The sequence below is a fragment of the Crocodylus porosus genome, unplaced genomic scaffold (assembly GCF_001723895.1).
Source record: "Crocodylus porosus isolate Cpor-Errol unplaced genomic scaffold, CroPor_comp1, whole genome shotgun sequence".
In the NCBI taxonomy this organism is placed as follows: Eukaryota; Metazoa; Chordata; order Crocodylia; family Crocodylidae; genus Crocodylus; species Crocodylus porosus.
This window is the reverse complement of record NW_017728922.1, coordinates 4,811,533-4,830,920: the sequence shown is the minus strand read 5'-3', so window position 1 is coordinate 4,830,920 and position 19,388 is coordinate 4,811,533. Positions and strand designations below refer to the sequence as shown.

At 48.8% G+C, this 19,388-nt stretch overlaps 1 protein-coding gene across 1 annotated transcript in view; it reads left to right on the top strand.

Moving 5' to 3' along the window:
* KCNS1 (potassium voltage-gated channel modifier subfamily S member 1) overlaps window positions 1–16,643 on the top strand; it is a 30,144-nt gene extending 13,501 nt beyond the window's left edge. Inside the window, exon 2 of the mRNA XM_019539636.1 lies at window positions 7,535–16,643. Within this exon, the coding sequence (XP_019395181.1) occupies window positions 7,535–7,990 (456 nt within the window). The 3' untranslated portion in view covers window positions 7,991–16,643. The remainder of the gene's footprint in view (window positions 1–7,534) is intronic.
* The last annotated feature ends 2,745 nt before the right edge of the window (window positions 16,644–19,388 follow it).

The following is a 19,388-nucleotide window of genomic DNA, read 5'->3' as shown; positions in this document are numbered from 1 at the left end:
CACCTTACCTCTCAGGTACACCGAGATGCTCTACAACTTGTTTTCTTTGGGTATTGTAGGAATTTCCTGAGTGTCCTTAGAAGACCTATATGCTCATTGCTGTGAACACTGCTGCCACATGCTACTTCCTGCACAATGTCTGCAAGGACAAGAGAGAGACTTTTTACCAAAAGTGGGCTTGAGACACTGCTTGTTTGCAGGCCTGGGCAAGAGACACCTGTCCTCACTGGGGCTGGGTCCATTCAGGAAAGGGATGTAGAGGAAACTCTGGGCATCCCTGTCCTCACATTGCAGGCTGATATGTGCTGCTGAGGGGGAGGAGGTGCAGCTGCAGGCACCGTTGGGATGGAAGCATCACTGTTTGCTGTTATTCTTCTGTAACTAAGAGTTGTACAGTTTATCAAGCACTTTGGGTCAGTTCCTCAGCTCTCCCTCCTACCAGCAGCCAGTATAGCATACAGCTAAACCAGGTGATTAATCCATTTACCCATATTAAAGTAAGAAATGCTTTATTCAAACTGCTGCTGGCATACCAGCTGTGGGTGAGTTAAATTCAGAAGCTGTGACCCAGTTGACAAGAGCCATGTGCAGACTCCAAGGGAGAATGGCAGTGAGCAGGACAGTGTCCTGGCTATTGGAACAAGAGGTCCACAGTGCACTCATTTTCCTTAGCCTACGGTTCTGCAGGGAGAGACTGAACAGAGGACATTTCTCCAGGTCAGGAGCCCATGGATATCCCCAGGACCAATCAGGGGATGTCCATCGGCCCTGGGGATATTTGTGGCTGTGGAACATCTGAGTTAAATGAAGGGCTAAATATGAACCAAATGCATTTAAATTACCAGATGGCATCCAGCATATTGGAGATGAGTGAGAAAGGCATGGGTAGAAGGGTAGAAGCTACAGGCCCAGAGAATTTGGGGATGGCACTGGAGGACTATCAAAACCTGACCTCCATGATACTGGCTTCATTTGCATTTTCTCTGCCAAGTGTGTGGGTTCCCAAATCAAGTTAAAATAGACCTTGGACCCCTACCTATGCAAGTCCTTCAAAGCACAAATAAGCCAGGGTTTAAAGGTTGTGTGTGGGAAAAATTGTCAGGGGAGGGCAGGGATTGGACAAAAATCATAGGATAGAGCCCAAGTTAAGCCTGTACTGAAGATATATTCCCCTCTTCTTTGGGAGATATCTCCTCTACCCCTGCTTCTTCTAAAGCTTTCCTCTCTTGCCAGCTTCACAGGGAAATTATTCCACTGAGAGGCAAATTTCCCATTTGGTGATTTCCAGCATCCTGCCAAGATGAAAGAAACATTTTTCTGAATGTTATTAGAGGAGATCACAGTACAGCAAGCAACAGCAGGGCTGCTGGGAAGAAGAGTTTGTCTGCACGTGCTGGGAACATGCTAATATTTTTCCCCTTCTCACAGGCTGAGAAAAAGCAGCTGATAGTAAAAGATCAGCTACTGTATAAAGAGAAGTGTATTAGTGATTCCTGATGCTGCATCCCTTTATCTCCAGGTGTAAATCACACAAGCATGCAGAGATTCAGCACCTTGGTACTCTCTCTGCTTCATTTGTATCTGGGTTTCCTGTGCTTTTGCTGGTTTCTCAAGCAGGTGTCCCACTGTGTGCCCAGACTCTCCCTCCATCTCCGAACTGTGCTGGGTCAGAGCTGCGGTTTTTAGCTGGCTGCACTGCCATGTAGTTCGATTTCCATACGCTGTCATTATGTTGCTGTCTGTTCCTATCTGTTACTTATTCCTTGTCTATAAATAGCAGGCTGCTTGATTGTTCCTGTCCTGCACCTGTGACTGTGCATTTCTCCCCCTCTTATGAATCACTCCTGCCTTTCCCCTCCTGACATGACACCGATGAGTGGCGATGACATTGGCAGCTCAGCATGCTATGGACGCATTCTTAGCTGCAACAGCAGCTCAGGTTGGGTGGCACGTGCCCAGGACTGTATTTGGCATCTGCTGTCTTGCACGTGTCAATTCCTGAGTCAAATAATCAATCAACATATGAGGACAGGACAAGTTACTGGGCAAGCCATTGCCAGGGGGGAGTAAGGTGGCACCTATTCCAGGCAGTTTTGGTGGCTGCCTAAAACCATTTTGGGTGAATGATGTGGGTTTTAAACCTTATGGGCATCACCACACACACCTCTTCTGCCCAGGATGAGTAACTACCACAGACCATGTGGTATTGTGTTGGCATTTGTCTGGCTGTGTGCCCAGCCACTAGGACTCCATCAAGTCCCAACCACTGCTACATGTTGGCAACCCTTGCTGTGGGTGGGGACTGCTTAGCAGGCATGACGTCAAACCCTAGATGGCTCACATGAATAATGTGAGTTTGAGCTCTGTGGATGCTCCCTGCACAATCCTCTTCACTGGATCCATGTGTAATGTGCCTGTTTTCTGTAGCCCAGTTCACTATGGACTTCATCAAGCTCCAACCAGTGCCATGTGGTATATTGTGGTAGCCCTACCATAGTTTGGTGCTGCTTAGCTGCTGTAGGTATTGTGCCACGCACCAAATGATCATTTGGTTAATCATGGGATAAGATCTAGGTGGCCTCCATGGTCCTCTCTTAAGGTCATTGGAATATATGAGACTTCATGGAATCAATGGTGCAGTCCCTCCCTTGTGGACTGAGTTTGCTTATTTCTTTGTCCTTTTTGTTTCATATCTAAGTTTTTCCCTCCCCATCTGCACTGCTGTCTCAGTGGGAGTCTTCTAATGATTATGCAACCATGAAGTTGTCATCATGGTTGCCAATGGCTCACGGCAGTCGTCACTGTATTTTTGTCACATAGGTTGGACAGGCCGTGTGGGACTTTGGTTCCATACCCTGAAAGAGAGCCCCTTAAGGGGTTAACTAAATAATTGCCCAGACTACAGGTCAACCTGTCATAAGAATGCCTAGGGTTGACCTGGTGCCCAACTGTGGCTCTCCAAACTACAGGCCAGCCTCCCATACAAATGCATTGGGTTGACCTGATGCCCATGCAGGACTTTGAAAAATTGTCATCCAGGCTACAGGTCAGGCTACCATAGAAACACATTGGGTTGACCTGACCCCTGGCTGGGGCCCTCCAGATGAGAGATCAACCTACCATAGGTATGCATTGTATTGGGCTGTAGCCCATCTACGACTTTCTGAACTATAGATCAGCCTGCCATAGGCATGCATTGGGTGGACTTGTAGCTCAGTCACAGTTCCACAGACAACAGGTCAACCTGCCGAAGGAATGCCTGGGGTTGACCTAGTGCCTGGCTTTGGCTGCTTGGACTACAAGTCAGCCTGACATAGGAATGCATTGGGTTCACCTGATGCCTGTGCAGGTTGAAATTTTTTTCATCCAGACTATGGGTCAATGTGGTTTAGGAATTCATGGGTTAACCTGTAGTCTGGAGAGTTGTCCACAAGGGGTCACTCAGAACTTGTGTTCTGACCAAGCACCTGGCCATGCCCCCTGGCTTTCATAGATGACTGGGCTGGGTGCCAGGGCTGTCCAATCCCTTGCGCCAAGTGCATGGAGATTTTCAGGAATACTGTTCTGGAAGGTGCTGAGAACTGTGCGATGTCTCGAGAACAAGCCTGAGTGTTGTACCTAACCAATGAGAGGGGGAAGGTGGACACTTGGCTGTGGGAGCTCCTGGTCTGGCTCTAGTTATCCTATCCACTTTTATTGGCATTCATTCCCTTGTTCTCAGGTGACTTCTGTGGCCTCCCTGGTGCTGCTTCCATGACTCAGCCCATGTTCCATGCTGCTTCCTTCAGGCCATTCTCATATGTTCATGGGGCTGCTTCCCTGGTGTGCACATGCTCCCCCCCAGCAACCCTGTGGCCCCCTCTGGGCCACTCTTGTTCATTGTAGATTTCATAGACATTAGGGCTTGAAAGGACCTTGAAGATCATCAAGTCCAGCCCCCTGCCCCAGTGGCAGGAAGTCAGATGGGGTCAAAGGCTCCCAGCAAGATAAGCATCCAAACATTTCTGGAGGGAATGCACCACTTCTGCACCATTTCTGGAGGGAGTCTATTCCAGGCCTTGGGGGCTCGGACAGTAAAGAAGCTTTTCCTTATGTCCAGCCTTAAACGGGCTTGGAGGAGTTTATGACCACTGGTCCTTGTTATACCTCGGGGCGCTCTGGTGAACAGACATTCCCCCAGATCCTGATGTACACCCCTTATGTATTTATAGGTGGCCACCAGGTCACCCCTGACCCTGCGCTTTTCCAGGCTGAAGAATCCCATGGCTCTCAGCCTTTCTTCATAAGGCCTATTCTCTTGCCCTCTGATCGTGGATGTGGCTCTCCTCTGGACTCTCTCAAGCTTCTCGACATCCTTCTTGAATTGTGGAGCCCAAAACTGGATGCAGTACTCCAGCTGTGGCCTCACCAAGGCCAAGTACAGTGGGACTATGACTTCCTGAGATTTACTTGAGAAACATCTGTGGATGCAAGCTAGAGTTTTGTTTGCTTTACCAGCTGTGACATCACATTGGTGGCTCATGTTTATCTTGTGGTCAATCATGACCCTCAAGTCTCTTTCAGCAGTGGTGCTAGCAAGAGTAGCACTGCCAAGTCTATAAGTGTGATAACAGGTCACAACAGTGACCTCCCCCCCCTGCTGAGGTGGGGTACCTTGCATTTTTCGGTATTGAACATCATCAGGTTTATATCTGCCCACTTTCTAAGGCCAGAGTCTTGGGGGACACCACTGGTCATGGAGCACCATAATGATTCACTTCCATCAACCACTACTCTCTGGGTCCGACCTCGGAGCCGATTTCCCAGCCATCGGACTGTGGTGTAGCTAAGGCCACAGTTGGTCAATTTTTCCATGAGGAGATCATGGGACACCAGATCAAAGGCTTTTTTAAAGTCCAGATATATAATGTCAATCTCTTCTCCCTTGTCTAGGTGATATGTCACCTGATCATAGAAGGAGATAAGATTGGTCAGACAAAACCTCTCCGTGACAAACCTGTGCTGGCTGTCTCTCAGGAAGTTGCAATCAGCCAGCTTTTCAAGAAGAGTCTCTTTGATCATTTTCTCCAGAATCTTACCAGGGATTGAGGTCAAGCTAATTGGCGTGTAATTCCTGGGATCTACTTTCTGCCCTTTCTTGAAGATGGGTACCACATTAGCCGTCTTCCAGTCTTCAGGTACTTCACCTGAGCACCACGAGTTTTTGAATATTTTTGTCAATGTTTGGGCTATGACACTTGCTAGCTCCTTGAGTACCGTAGGGTGTAATCTGTCAGGACCAGCTGACTTGAAGGTGTCCAACCTCTCAAGGTGTTCCTTTACAAGGTCTACACCAATGCTGGGTATAAATATGCCCTCACCCTGGCCATCCCGCAGCATGCTATAGGCAGGGCGGTCCCTCTGGGCTGATGAAAGACCGACGTGAAGTACCCATTACGCAGGTTGGCTTTTTTCTGGGTGTCGGTTATCAGTTGTCCCATTTGGTTCAGCAGGGGTCCAACGTTCCCCTTGTTTTTTTTCTGACTCCCTACATATCTGAAAAAGGACTTTTTATTTTCCTTGATGTGTGAAGCCAGATGAAGCTCGGTTGCAGCCTTCACTTTCCTGGTCCGCTTCCTGCAGGTATGGACCAGTGCTGAGAACTTCTCCTTGGTGGCGGTTCCAGCCTTCCATCCTTTATAAATCTCTCTTTTCAGGCATAGGAGGTCCTCGAGTTCCCTGCTGGGCCAAGGGGGTTGCTGTGACCTTTTGCTACCCTTCCTCTGAGATGCGACGGACAACCCTTGTGCTGTCAGGATTGCTCCCTTGAGGAGCAAACACTCCTCTTGGACTCCTCTTCCTGTCGAGTCATGGTCCCTTAGGACCTCAACAATGAGCCTCCTGAGCTTATCAAAGTCAGCTTTCCTAAAGCTGAGGACTTCTGCATTGCTGACTGACTTGCCAGCTTTGCGATGGATAGTAAAGGCGATCAGCTTGGTGGTCATTATCACCCAGCTTTCCATTGATTCTTAGGTCACTGACTAGGTCATCCTCTTTGGCCAGTACCAGGTCCAGCAATGCTTTACCTCTTGTTGGCTCATTGACTTCTTGAGCCAGATAAAGCTCATCCACGCATGTGAGGAAGCTTTGCTACTGCTCGGATTTGTGTAGTCCTCAGTCTTGGACCCTGCTCCTGCCGAGAACCAGGGTGACATCTAGGGGACCTCTTTGCCTTCTTCCCAAGTCTGTCACAACTGCCCATACCCTCTGTAGGTCCTTCCTGCGCTGGCGAGGAGTATGTGCATCTGACCCTCACAATGGCAGCAAAGGTTGAAAGGTATCTGTGGGGCTCTTGCGATTACCAGTGTTGCAGAACCTCCACTGAACACAGTGATAAAGCAACGTCTCAGGCCTGTATCTGAGTTACAAACCTGAAAACTGCTCCCCACCCCTTGCCCCCGAGGACCGTGTGTTGTACAGGCAGTGTTTTGTCGTGGGGGCAGGGAACTCTTGCATTGCTCTCTAGTCCCAGTTTGCAGCTGCTCTAGCAATGACAGCTGTGTGTCTAATCTGCTGCTACTGGGAGGATGGGGCATTTCCTCACAGGGCCGACTCTTTTGTGAGAATGCCAGACTAGCCACCTAATCAAACTCCTCTTAGATGAAGAGGAAGGCCACGCTGTCTCACAACCTCCCCTGCAGTTGTGCTGTTGTTAGCAGTGTTTCACCTGTGGTTCAGCTCCCTTCTTCCTGCAGATCTTCCCTCCTCTTCTGAATGCTTGCTTACATGCTGCATGAAGGAAGAGGATGACAGGTATTGATTTGCCACTGGAAAAATCAATCATGGTTCTGACAAATGCCGCGGCCAACAGGTAGGTTTGCCTTCAGCTGAATGCAAACTGGAGTCTAGTCCAGAGCACTGCTGGACTCTTGGATGGTTTGGAGCCCACCAGCAGCTCAGTGCTGAAATGCCAGGAGTGCTGGGCATGCCACTCACTGGCCACTCTGAGTCATTCATCTTTCACAGTGATTATGTGGGAAATAACACGGGGTTTGAGGGCCTTGTGGATTGATCCTGGAATCAATTCTGCATGGCAACTCCTCGTGAGAGAGGCATGATCTGGGTCAGATTTCAGAGAGTCCCACCGGTGGCATTTCTCACACATAGGGGGAGTGAAGGCTCAGTGGCTGGCCCTAGCTGCATGACTTACTTTTGCAAAGTGAGCCCCTCCACTCCCAATCCCTTCTTGCTTGGCTTCCCCATGCTCCATGGTCCCCTTTATGTATGGGATAAGGAAGAGAAGACTTTTACTGCAAGGTCTAAGGTGCCCAAGTAGGTTGAAGGAGGTTGGTAGGTCAGACTGAAGGGAATGGGCTCCTAAAAAGTCATTTCCCTCATGGCACCCAGAGAAATGTAATAACATGAAAATCAGAATATTCAGGACAGAGGGAGAAAGAAACCCTGCTTTGCATAATTGCTAGTGAGTCCTTGTTTGCTGGCCCTGTATACAGAACGTCTTGGTCCCTATTGACTCTCCCTTTGCTCTTCTTTCCAGCACAGCTACAGGGAGGTGGGCATCCTGCTGCTCTACCTGGCTGTGGGAGTCTCTGTGTTCTCTGGAGTGGCCTACACAGCCGAGAAAGAGGAGGATGTTGGTTTCGACACCATCCCGGCCTGCTGGTGGTGGGGTACAGTCAGCATGACCACTGTGGGCTATGGAGACGTGGTGCCAGTGACCGTGGCTGGCAAACTGGCAGCTTCAGGCTGTATCCTGGGCGGGATCCTGGTGGTGGCTTTGCCCATCACAATCATTTTCAACAAATTCTCCCACTTCTACCGCAAGCAGAAAGCCTTGGAGGCTGCCGTAAGGAACAGCGACAAGAAGGAGCTAGAGGACACTGAAGATTTTTCCAGCCAGAATCAAGACTCGGAGGCTCCAAGTGAAATCTTCCAGGAAGGAAGCAAGCCAGACCGCCAGTGCCTGACCAAAGATACCCTTCCTGCTCACTGAGCCCACGGCAGCTAGAGCTGACAATTCCACCAGGGTGTTTTCTCCTAGACACACATGGCCTGAAGGACCAGGTCAGAATGGTACTCACTCTTTTACCATTGCTGACTCTTATGCACTGGAAGTAAACAGGAGATGAAACACCCCAGATGATGCTTGCACAGTGCACTGCCCTTGTGCTGGGACAATGAAGAAAAACCACCAGAACTAGAATGACAATAGCTCTGGGCTGCCCCAGATTTACAAGAAAGTCCATCTGGCCTCCTTAACACCGTGCGCAACATCTGACAAACTTCTCTGCCAGGCAAAGGACAAATCAAGAGTCAACAAGATATGCCCATTAGGTCCTAGCTGTTTCTAACCCTTGCAGTGGTGACAGCAGGCAGCAGCTGTATCCATTAGGACATGCACTGAATGACAGTATTCACTGTAGTAATGGCAATAGTGTCAGAGCCCCCAAATGCCAATTAGGAAATAAAATTAAGTTACCAAGGACTTAGAAAAGAAAAGAAAAGGGTGAAGAACCAAATCAAGAAGCAGAAAGACCTGGTCTGCCTGGCCACCAGTAACTCCTTCCAACGTCCTGCAGCCCAAATTTCTGTCTGGCCTATCACAATGTCAGTGCTGAGCACTTAGCTCCCGTTTCCCACCCACCACTCTGAAACACATGAACTCCAAATTCTCCCTGTGTTTGCAAGGGGAACATTTCCTGGGGGCTAGGGTATGGTGAAATAATCTCTGCAAAGAACCAGTCAGAGGGACAAGCCTAAACCTGACTGGTTGTCCCACAAGTACCCAACCTGAGCTGACATTAAACACTGGGTCCACAGCTTGCTTACAGCTTTCTTCCTTGGGAAATCCTAACTGATCACTTCCTGTCCATTCCTTAGTGGATGAAGAGGAGAAATGAGGGTGGTAAAGTGAATGGTGTCTACATACCATGTGGGATCACAGAGAAGGTAACATCAAAATATGTGTTTTCTTCCAGTGCATAGCTGAGGCTGGAATGGTGCTCAGGTGTCCTTGTAAGAGCCACAATATCAGCACATCTGTTCGCCTTCATTAATGAGAATGCGTTCACTTTCACAGGCAGCCAAGTGTTGTGGTCATAAGAGAGCACCCCCCAAAGAACAATGTTTTGGAGAGCCAGAGAAAGCAGTTTGCCATGGCTCTGTGGCACCATGTAGATAGTCCTTGGAGAGATCTCTGTTAAGGAGAGAGGTGATTCCCCATCCTTCAGTGTTCCCCCGGCTGGCACCGAGTGGCGTGGCATATTCTGAATAAACCAGCATGCCAGCCAGTTGAATAACTGCCCATAGCCAATCTGTCAATCTTGCCACATCTTTCAGGTTAGGCTGGGAGTGGGTGCCAGAGCTCTGATGGGCAGACCCATGGAAGAACAGCTTTGCAGGGGATCTGATAGATACAGAAAGAAGAGACGATTTCACCACTGTGTGGACAAAGCCCCAAAGCAATGAAAAACCCTGGCTTTTACTTAAACATGTGCTCCAAGCCCATATGTTGGTGACCTCCAACAGGTTTTCTTCTTTGGCCTTCATTCTTACAGGTTTCTGGAGAAATTCTCTTGTCCTGGATGCCCAGCTGCATGCAATGGCCATTTGGAAATGAAACTCGGAGAACAAGAGCTATCTGCTGGTTCCAAGCAGGTCCTTTGCAATCACAACACTTATTGCTGATTCAGCCTCCTTTCTCTAAGATTTCCCCTGCTCTCCAAGCTGCTTTCTTGCTTTCCTGGATGCTCCTTGCTTCTTTTTCTGACTCCCAAGCTTTCCAAACTGTTCCATGGCCTTTCCCAAGCAGCCACACCCCTTCAGTTTCTTAGATGTTCCCTACTGCTCTGCTTAATCCCAGATACTTCATGGGGAACAGAGCCTCTGACCTCACCCACCAGTCCTTGTGCTGGGGTATATCTCATCCTTGAGTGGGAGTACTGTGATGACCCAGTGCTGCTCCACAGAGGAATCCCTTCCTCTCTGCTCTTCCTTTGCCATCAGTCTCTTCCCTGTCTTCACTGCTGACTGTCTTGGCTGGTACCAAGGAACAAGTATTCTGTGCTTAAATACCCATCTGGTGCTAACTCATGTGAATCCTCATGTACTACACTGGCCCATTGTCAACACATCATGTGATACAGATGCCATAACTTGAAAAATGTGTTTCCTGGCAATAGATTTCCCTGGATGGCCTCCAGATGGCTAACCTCCCAGAGGCTGGAGCAGCAATCTATGCTGAGACATGGTGCCCATAATAAGTAGGTTCTTGGGGAAGGCGTGGGTTGGGATGTCATGAGGTTGGCCACTTTCCTGCTGTCAGTCAACCGTATGCTGTGCCCACCTTGCACCATTGTCCATTGGCTCTATCTTATGGTCCTGGATCACTTCAACCTTGACACCTCCTCTTAAAATGATAGCATCCTCAGCTAGTTCCTAATTCAAGTGACTCAAAATGGGCTGGGCTGATGCCCATTGTCATTCATACCCAGCAGTACCAGCATGAAGGTGAGACTGAATGCTTCCTTCAGCTCAGCATGCCAACATCGCACACCAAGTGTGCTGTACCCAGAGGTACCGTAGATCCTTCCTGAGAATACTGTGTTCTGTTCTATGATATTAGATCACTGCACATCCTCAGTTTAGCCCTTCTAGGCTGCTGAACTACACTGCTAGTTTCAGTTGGTGTGTGTTGACTCTTCCTTGCAGACTTTTGTGTTCCCTCTCCAGTGCCTCCACCAGGGCTAATGAAACATCTGCATGTCAGCAGTCACGTAGGCTGCAGAGAGAGGAGGTCTCTGTCTCACTTCAGCTTGCTGTCTAGGTGCCTCTTTCTTTGAAAGACGCTCTCTTCTTCTAGCAGAAACTTGGACTGGTCTCCTGATGACTGCCCTCCCCCTCTACCCTCACTAGGAGGATACTTCCGTGTTGTCCTGCCTAAGCAGTGCTCCTCTGGCAGTTACTATAAACACTAAACTATAATGCCCCTGGTTTCATGACCTTCCAATTGACAACCTGCACGTGCCTACTGCCCTTGGAAGGGTTTTGTTGTGCATCACCAGCGTGCAGCACATTTCTCCAGTGTAACGTGTCTGCGTATCACTTTGCAGCTGGCTGCTGAGTCCAGCTGGAATGGAACTGGGTGTTGATCCGAGAGCAGAGCTGCAGCTACAAACAGCTGAACAGCTGGCAGCCTTCCTCTAGTGCACGTGCACACAGCACCTTGGAGCTTGTTCAACTCCTTCTTCTTTACTGGAGGCCTTTCTGCTCTCAGCCACTGTATGCACTGCAGCTTCTTTCTTCCTAAGGTAGCTGCAGCATTTGGGCATCAAGTGGCTCCTTTTACCCTATATTCCTTGCAGCATTGCCTCTAGCCTGGGTTTTTTGTGTTCTATTGGTGTGTCACCTCTGTGTGCCTGTGCGTACAACAGACCATGATGTCTGCATTCACACCCCGTCCCCTGGACTCCTGTGTTCTTTATCATGTCGAGCCTGTTTAGTTGTTCAAGTAGCTGTCATTTCCTTTTCCATTTGCCCCTCCTATCTGGAGGCATTTCTCCAGGGTTAGTTCTGTTTGTCCATAATTTTTCTTCTAGATTGGAAACAAGTAGCCCTCAAATGATCTCATCTTTGCTTAGGGAATCTCTTACATCTCCAGATCCTTACGGAAACCATATTGCTATATTCACCAACACAAAGGTGTTTTAGAAAATTCTGACTTTAATTATACTTTTCCCACCTCACAATTCCTTTCTGACCCACAATCTGGGACCCTCCTGCCCCTCCAGTCTGGAAACCCGTGATGGGGCTCTGTTGATGTCCTTTCACTTATTACCTGCACACTAGTGCCATTTCCAGCTCTCTGCCCATACTCTGCTGTTCTGAGTAGGAGCCCCCACCTACTCCTTCCATTTTGCAAGTGTCCCTTTCTCATGTCTTCTCTTTCTCTCCAAGCTTGGTGGGGCTGTGAGGGATAATGTGAACATCAGACCTTGAAGTTACTATTTTCTCTGCCCTGACAGCCAGCAGCAGACAGAAGTAACCAGAGAAAGAGTCTATTAAAGGCACATGGAGCCAAACAGATCTTCAGTGGAACGCCAGTGACTTCAGCAGAGGTGCAGCAGAGAGCAATTTGGCCCATTGGCCTATGGCAATGCAGTGAGAGATTTTCTCCGCACAGATACAGCATCTCAGAGCCTCAGAAGAGGATCATTAATTATTTAACAGGCCCTGCTGTTTTGACATGTCTGGTGATGTAGGTCAGGCTTAGCTGGTGCAGCTCACTGTCAGAATGAATGGGAGATCAGAGAGTTTCAAAGTGGTTAGACACATTTCATTGAGAGAAGATGAAACAACTATTAGCTCAATGAAATTCCAATAAGGTTTGATTGTGGGAGCTCGCTTGCACCCAACGCCTTGTGAGTTCTCTCTGCCTATGGACCATCAGGTGGGTTATTTTGAGTATCAGGACACAGCACCTGCAAGGGCTTTACACACAGACTTAACATTGCAGGCTGCAAGAACTAGTATACTTCCCTATTGATAATATCACTGTAGCTTCGCTCCATTGACTTCACTGGGATAATTCCTGGCGCCTTCCGTGAAGCCTGGAAAATGGCCTTGGTGCGATTGGGGTGGGGATATGTGTTGGAGCTTGAGTAGCCAGGTGTCTCCATGGGAAGGAAAATCAGTGGCTGCATTGTTACATTTGTGCTGACTGAGGATACCTCAGGTCCCATCTGCCATAGCTGGGCTCTGCATAAAGACAGCTGCCTTGTTTGCTGGTTGGCTTTCAGGCTCCTGCTTCATACTTCTTGGTAATGTCACTGCAAGAAAAACCCCCCAGCAACAAAAATGCTTTTCTAAAAATAGCAGTGTTTCACCCCCAGGCCATGTCCGCGCTGCCTAGGCTTATCCCGCCGTCAGACAATGCATTGCCTCTTCTGAGGCTCGCTTGTCATGGGCACAGTGCACTTCCTGCTGGGAGTTAGCAGGAAAAGGCGGCTTAGACTGACAGGCCACCCCGGGGTGATGAGACAGCCAGGCTGGCTCAGGCAAGGCAGTGCTGGAAATGCATTGCTAATCCCTGTCCCCAGCTAGGGCCCGATCCAGAGCCCGGTGCAGACAAAGGCAGCTTTGGCTATTGGATCCAGCAGACTCAGAGCAGGTCTCTTAAGCGACTTATAAAGGAAGCAGCTTTCCTCCTGACAAAGAACCTCATGCCCAGCAGATGAAGATTATGCTGATATCACAGCAAATGATTTTAATGTCTAGTTTCCCAAGGAACCCAGCAGGGTGTAGGGCCAGAGGACTAGTCTAGGCTAGGGAGAGGCTCCCACCTCTTGGGAAGCTTTGACAGCAGCCCTCAGCAAGGGCAAGAGAAGGCAGCAGGCAGGGATGCCATGGAAGATGGGCCCTCTGCCCTGTGGTGGGGACAAGCTGGATTGTTGCCCCCTCCCACAGCACCTTGTCCAACCACAGCCAGGGATAAAGCTGCTCAGCCCCGCGGGAAAGGCTCTGGTCACAGCAGCCAAGGGGCTGTTGTCACTGTCATCTCCTGCGGGTTGTGAAAAGCCATGTTGTAGGATCCAGCTCTCCTTGTGCAGGTAAAGGCAGCAGGACTTAAACCAGCATTTGTAGGCCTGTGGAGAGACTGCCCTGTGGGGACCCAGCGTGGGCTGGGGCACATTTCTAAGCAACAGCAATAGCAATTATACCTTGAAGACTATTTCCCCAGTACAGGAGCCCCAGGTCTGACACACTCGTCATGATACAGTCATGTATGAGCCACCATGTGACTGCTAGCACCAGACAGGGCAGGAGAACAAAGGCTGTCAGCTCATGAAAGGCACTGCTGTTTCTTGTTAATGGCCCAGGTTAAAGGTTCATTTTCCTCTGAAGCAGAAGCAGCAGGAGGGGATGGGAGTCTGAGCACTCTAACATTTAGGGTTTGTAACTAGGGGCAAGAGCTGTTCCAGGAGTGGTGGATGCAGGTTTGTGGATCAGGGTTAGGGAAGCTGCTCCTCTGTAGCTTTTGGGTCCTTGACACTGGAAGAGACCATCCGCTACCATAAATTCTGTACAGCTTGAGTGACTTTAGAGGATCAACACTGATCTCTGTTAGCAGAGGAACTTGCCTGTTGCAGTTAAGTGCAGCAAACAACTGCTCAGCAGAGGTGCCTCACGGAAATCTTGCTGTATTTGACACTGGCACCCTACAGATTTCCTCCTTTCTGTCCTTGGCTAACCACATGGGAGATGCTAGCTCCTTTCCCATGAATGGAAGTATTGTCCCCTTATGATGCTCATTAAAGGTGTCACATCTGCATTGGATGTGGTGACAAATGTCTCTCTCAGCTGAATATAGTAAGACCGACTGCACCCAATGCAAAACCAGCTGCTTCCCCCAAAAGGTCCTGCAGCAGCAGTGTGACATGGGGAGGAGTTGGGAGCTCTCCAAAAGAGGGACAAATCCCACCTAGTTTGGAGCGTTCCCCGGTCTACCTGGCTGCAGATCGGGAGACTGTATCATGCCAGCCCCAGCCCAGCCTGGCTCAGCTGCTAAGCTGGCTGGGCCGTTTGTATCTTAACAACAAGCTGCACAAACCCAGCAGGATGAGAACAGGTCTGACCTGCTGTTTCATCCTGTGGGTGCTTACATGGGGGGAGCTGTCCTATACATACGCCCGCCTAATGTCACATGCAGAATGCCTGCTCGCTTGCCCTTTCCTGATCTGTCACCACTTCTCTGCTTAGATGAGCTATGGGATTTATGCAAGTGGCTGCAATTGGCTGCTTGCATGAGCAGGGAGCTGAATTTCAGGGGGCGCCTGTGACAGAACCCGCGTGCTTTGACAACCTGCCCTTCACTTGAGAAATGGCTGGTGAGCACAGGCTTGAGCACATGCTGTCACCGAAGCACACCATGAAGCCGTGCATGCAGTAGGAGACCGGGGGAGGAGCACTGGCAAGGTCAAAGCTCTACAAACACGCATGGAGCTGCAGTTGGTTTCTGCTCCCCCAGCCTGATCTGCAAAAAAATCACATTAGAACTTCAGTAGCAATTCCCAGGGCTGATTCAATCATCCAGCCGCTCCCCTGCACGGGGAGAGGATTAGGAGGAAATTGAAAAGGGACATACGCTAGACTTCAGAAAGCAACAGAAACAGTGGGGGATTTAACTTTGATTCTATTAATTTATTCCCGTATATAGCCTGTCACTGTACTGGCCCTGGGCTCCCTGCCAAGTTTCCTCTGAGAGTTTGGGACTGGTGGGTATCTGCAGACCCCTCCTTATCAGTGTGTTAGGTCACATAGGTGAATGTGCTGCTGTTGCAAGGGCCCCTCAAGCTGTGGAATTTGCTTCCCCATCTTTTTGTGTATATCCACAGATCCCCATATTCCCTCTGATAGTTGGTGTCTGGGCACCATGATGCTGGGAGGGAGGGGAAGGAAAGCAAGGAAGTCACCCCAGAGAGAGGGCTCTTCAAGGAGGCTGGGGCTGGCCTTGGCAGCTCTAGCTTTCCTCCTGCAGAAACAAAGACTGCATGTCCCCAGGCAGGTAGTTAGGTCTGTCTGGGCTGTGCTCAGGGCAGATGCAAGGAGCTGGGGAAGGTCCTCTCAGCCACCTCTGTGCTCCTCTAGCCCTGACTACTCTCAATCTCACTAGCAAGAACAGCTTGGTAGCTGGATTGCTTGACCAACTGGAGGCTGCTGGAACTGCTCTTGCGCTGGGAGAGGAGACGCAGGTTGGACTGCATGCTGTGGTGCCCCCAAGGACTCCTCTGTGGAAGATGGAAGCTCAGCTAGCAGGAAAGGGGCCTGATGATCTGGCCCATCATGTCTAAGTCTACAATGCAAGAGATTGCTTACAATTTCCTGGATGCTAGGAGCTTGGTGGTTACTGAGCCATCAGGACATATAACAAAGACTGATTTCAAAGGAATCAAATGGAGAAATTTGGGCTCTCTCATTCAGGTCACCTTCAGATGTGGCCCTTGAAGCATGCAGTGGCATTAGCGACCCGATGCCTTTCCTGGTTATTCATTCCCACAGGGAGAGGCAGGCACTTCCCTATGGGATGGGATGTGCCTATGCATACACTGGACCTAAGCAGATATGGAAATCTGGGCCTAAGCCACCCCACACTCACCCACACTCGGTTGTGACAATGGTCTCTCAACCTAGGAGTAGCTTGTCTAAATGAAACAGCAGCAAATTAAACAGCTTAGCAGGCAGTTCTAGCCTCACTGAAGGCAAAGCAGGAAAGGCATTATGTGGATGGGGTACCTGATGAACCAACTCCAAGAGAAGCCCCACAAAGAGTTGAGGGAGCTAGATATGCCATTACTAGTCATCTGAGTCTTCCAGTATTACTAAGTCAGCATAGCCTCATTCACTCCTACAGCAAGAAGTGACCACTGTTTCTGCTCTGGAGTTTACCGGCTCCTGCTAGTTACTTGAATAAAGGAAGGAGTTTCCCTTCTCTCTAAATATTCCAGTAGCCAAATGTATTTAAATGTGAGAGCAATGTAACTGTATTCATTACGAGCATTATGCAAATAAGTAACAAGCATGTAAAGTAATTTTCTATCTATGCATGGGATGCATACTATAATATTTTATTAAAGATCATTCTAAGGGCACCACTCTGGAATCTGTTTCTTCATACATGCAAGCTCAGAGCTTTAATTTTAAGCAAAAGGAAACTGGTTCATTTGGGACATGATCCTTAGCCTGGTTAAAAAGCTTGGTGGTAAGGGGTGAATTCCCTGATGCCAGCAGGCTTTTAGATTCATGGCAGTGCCCCTATGTGCAGCACATGGTGACAGATCTGACAGGTATTAGTGAAAGGTGAGCACAGTGAGGAGATGATCTGGGGGCAAACTCCTTTAAAAGCAGCCCTAGGTATCCAGGCCAAATTTCCTTTTTCATGAAAGTTTACCAGGGAACAACGGTGCGCAGGAACACTGCCTCATGCATGGGCATCTCTGACTTCTCAGCTGTGCTTTTCCTCACTCCTCTCTCCTCCTCCCCACCTTCATTTTGGCCTGTGAAGAAGAGTATCTTGTCCTCTAGCCCAAGTCCATGCACCACTTCACATAGAGATCTCTAATTCACCTGTCCTGGAAGGCTGGAGAAGACCATGCAGGGCAGAGATGCAGCTGCATTTTGCTACCTGGCCAATTTAGCATGATATCTGCCATTATATTACTGCATAGCTCTAATGCATCTCCAAAGCCTCAGGAACAGGAGTGGAGCTGGGCTGGGTGCTGGTGTGGGAGGGACAAGGGAGACATCCAGAATGGCTCATCAGGAAAGACGGTCATCTCATCATTGACATTAAAAAGCAAGGTTAACTTCTAAGGCATAAAGCAAGCCCCACTTGAACCCTGACTCTTCTATCCCATTAAATGCCTGTGAATGCTTAATAGCCCAGTAGCAGCCGTCAGAAATAAGCAGCAATTTGCAGGGCTGTGTTTGTAAGAGACTGCACACTCTCTGGGGTCAGCGCAGTCCTGGGAACATGAGACCTTAGCCTGACAGCATGGAAAAACCCAGCACTGATCTGTTCTTGGTGGTTCCAGCAGCCTGCATCTACAAGCGGTTCTCTCTCCTAGTAACCAGCTCTGTTCTAAAAGTAGCGTTCACCCACGCCTCCTGGGAATGGCCCTGGTCTGAAAATAGAAAAACTCCAACAAAACACAAACAAAACACAAACAAACTGAAGTTACAAAACTGGAAGATTTTCTTCATCTGGGTCTCATTGGGCAACAGACCATTTCAAGAGACCTTTGCCAGTAGCCAGCTAAAGGATTTTATACATTGCACTCTACGTTCCCAGGCATTACTCTCTCCAATGTGCCCCTTTGTAAAGCTAGCAGATCAGTAATTAATGGCCTTCTATAAATCAGCAGCAAGGAGGAGAGAGCTGTCAGGCCCTCTGTAGTCAGAGGCATTAAAGAACCAATTCCTCTGAATACGTCATAACGGGAAAAAACAGCCAAGTTATTGTGTTGTCTTGAGCCACATGCCAGTCAGATTACAGAAGAAAAAAAGCATCCAGATGAGAAGAATCAGCTTGCTTCTTCTGTAAGGAATTTCTTGGCTGCTCATGTCTCATTAAATACTAATGCTAGTTAGAAAGGGAACCTATTGAGATGAAATGCTGAGTAACTTAAGGCTGTACAAGTAGCTGATACACTTCTGACTTATTCAAAATATGCCTTCTAGGATCCTCAGGCCCCCTCAGGGTGGTTTTGTTACAGCCCCAATTTATATGAGTGATGCTATTGCTTTCAGGGAGACATGAAGATTCAGAACAGCCACAACAGGAGCTAGGGAGCAGCTATCATCTTTGCTGCAAAGGCAGAAAAGCCCAGCCGCCCAGATTCCTTCTGGATTCATCCGAGCTTGGAAGCTGTACTTTCATGCCAGAGCCACCCCATAAAGAAAGAAGACAAGTCCCCAGAAAATAAGAGTATGTATAGGCCATGTGGAGCCAACCTTGGCTCATAATTAAGTAGTCAGAAAACCCACTTTGCTTGTCAGGGTCCTAAAAATAACAAGGCAAAGCCATGCTACCTAGACCAAGAGCCTAGCACTCAAACAGCACTCTCTACCCTCAGGCTGCTCCAGGAGTCTACTAAGTAATCCCCACAGCTACTAGCATACCCAGTTAGAAAAATGAAAGCCCCAGCTCCTTTTGTTAGAAGCCTCCCCCTTATTACTTTCATTAACTTTCTGCAGTGTACATTTGCCCCTTTTATAGGAACTTTTCCCCTGCATGCCTTTCTGCGCTGACCTTTATATACAGCAGAGACAAGCAGGTGAAACCATATAGTGGCCTGTTCTGTTACTCAGGAACCAAGCCCTGTTCTCATTTCCCAGTACGCTCTGAGATACTCAGTTTTTACTGTGACTGGCTTCGTCCTTGTAATCTTCTAGGGAGACTGGTCAATTTATGTGCTTGAGAGGGCTGGATTTGCAGACATACTTGGAGAACACTTTCCTGATTTTTCAGGTGCTCCCTACAGGGCAGGAATTGGAAGGAATGGAAAGGAGAGTGCCCTCTGCTCTGCTGGTCATGCAGCTCTACTTGTCCCGACAGGACTAGAGGATTAGAAAGGAGGTAAAGTTTAGTTATCACCAACCACAGGAGTGAGGAATGATTATTTAGGGGGAAAACCCTGGCTATGTTCCAGCCCAGGCTGCTCCATGAAACAACACTGCAACAAACCCAGCTAGGTACAGCTTATCAGGGAAAGCCTGCTCACCTGTTAACAAAAGGACCAAAACCCAGGACTGATTCTGCAGTCTTCAAATGACTATGCCCAGAGAAGTGGGGGCTGGAAATGATGTTCTCACAAAGTCCCTTCCAGCCCTAAACT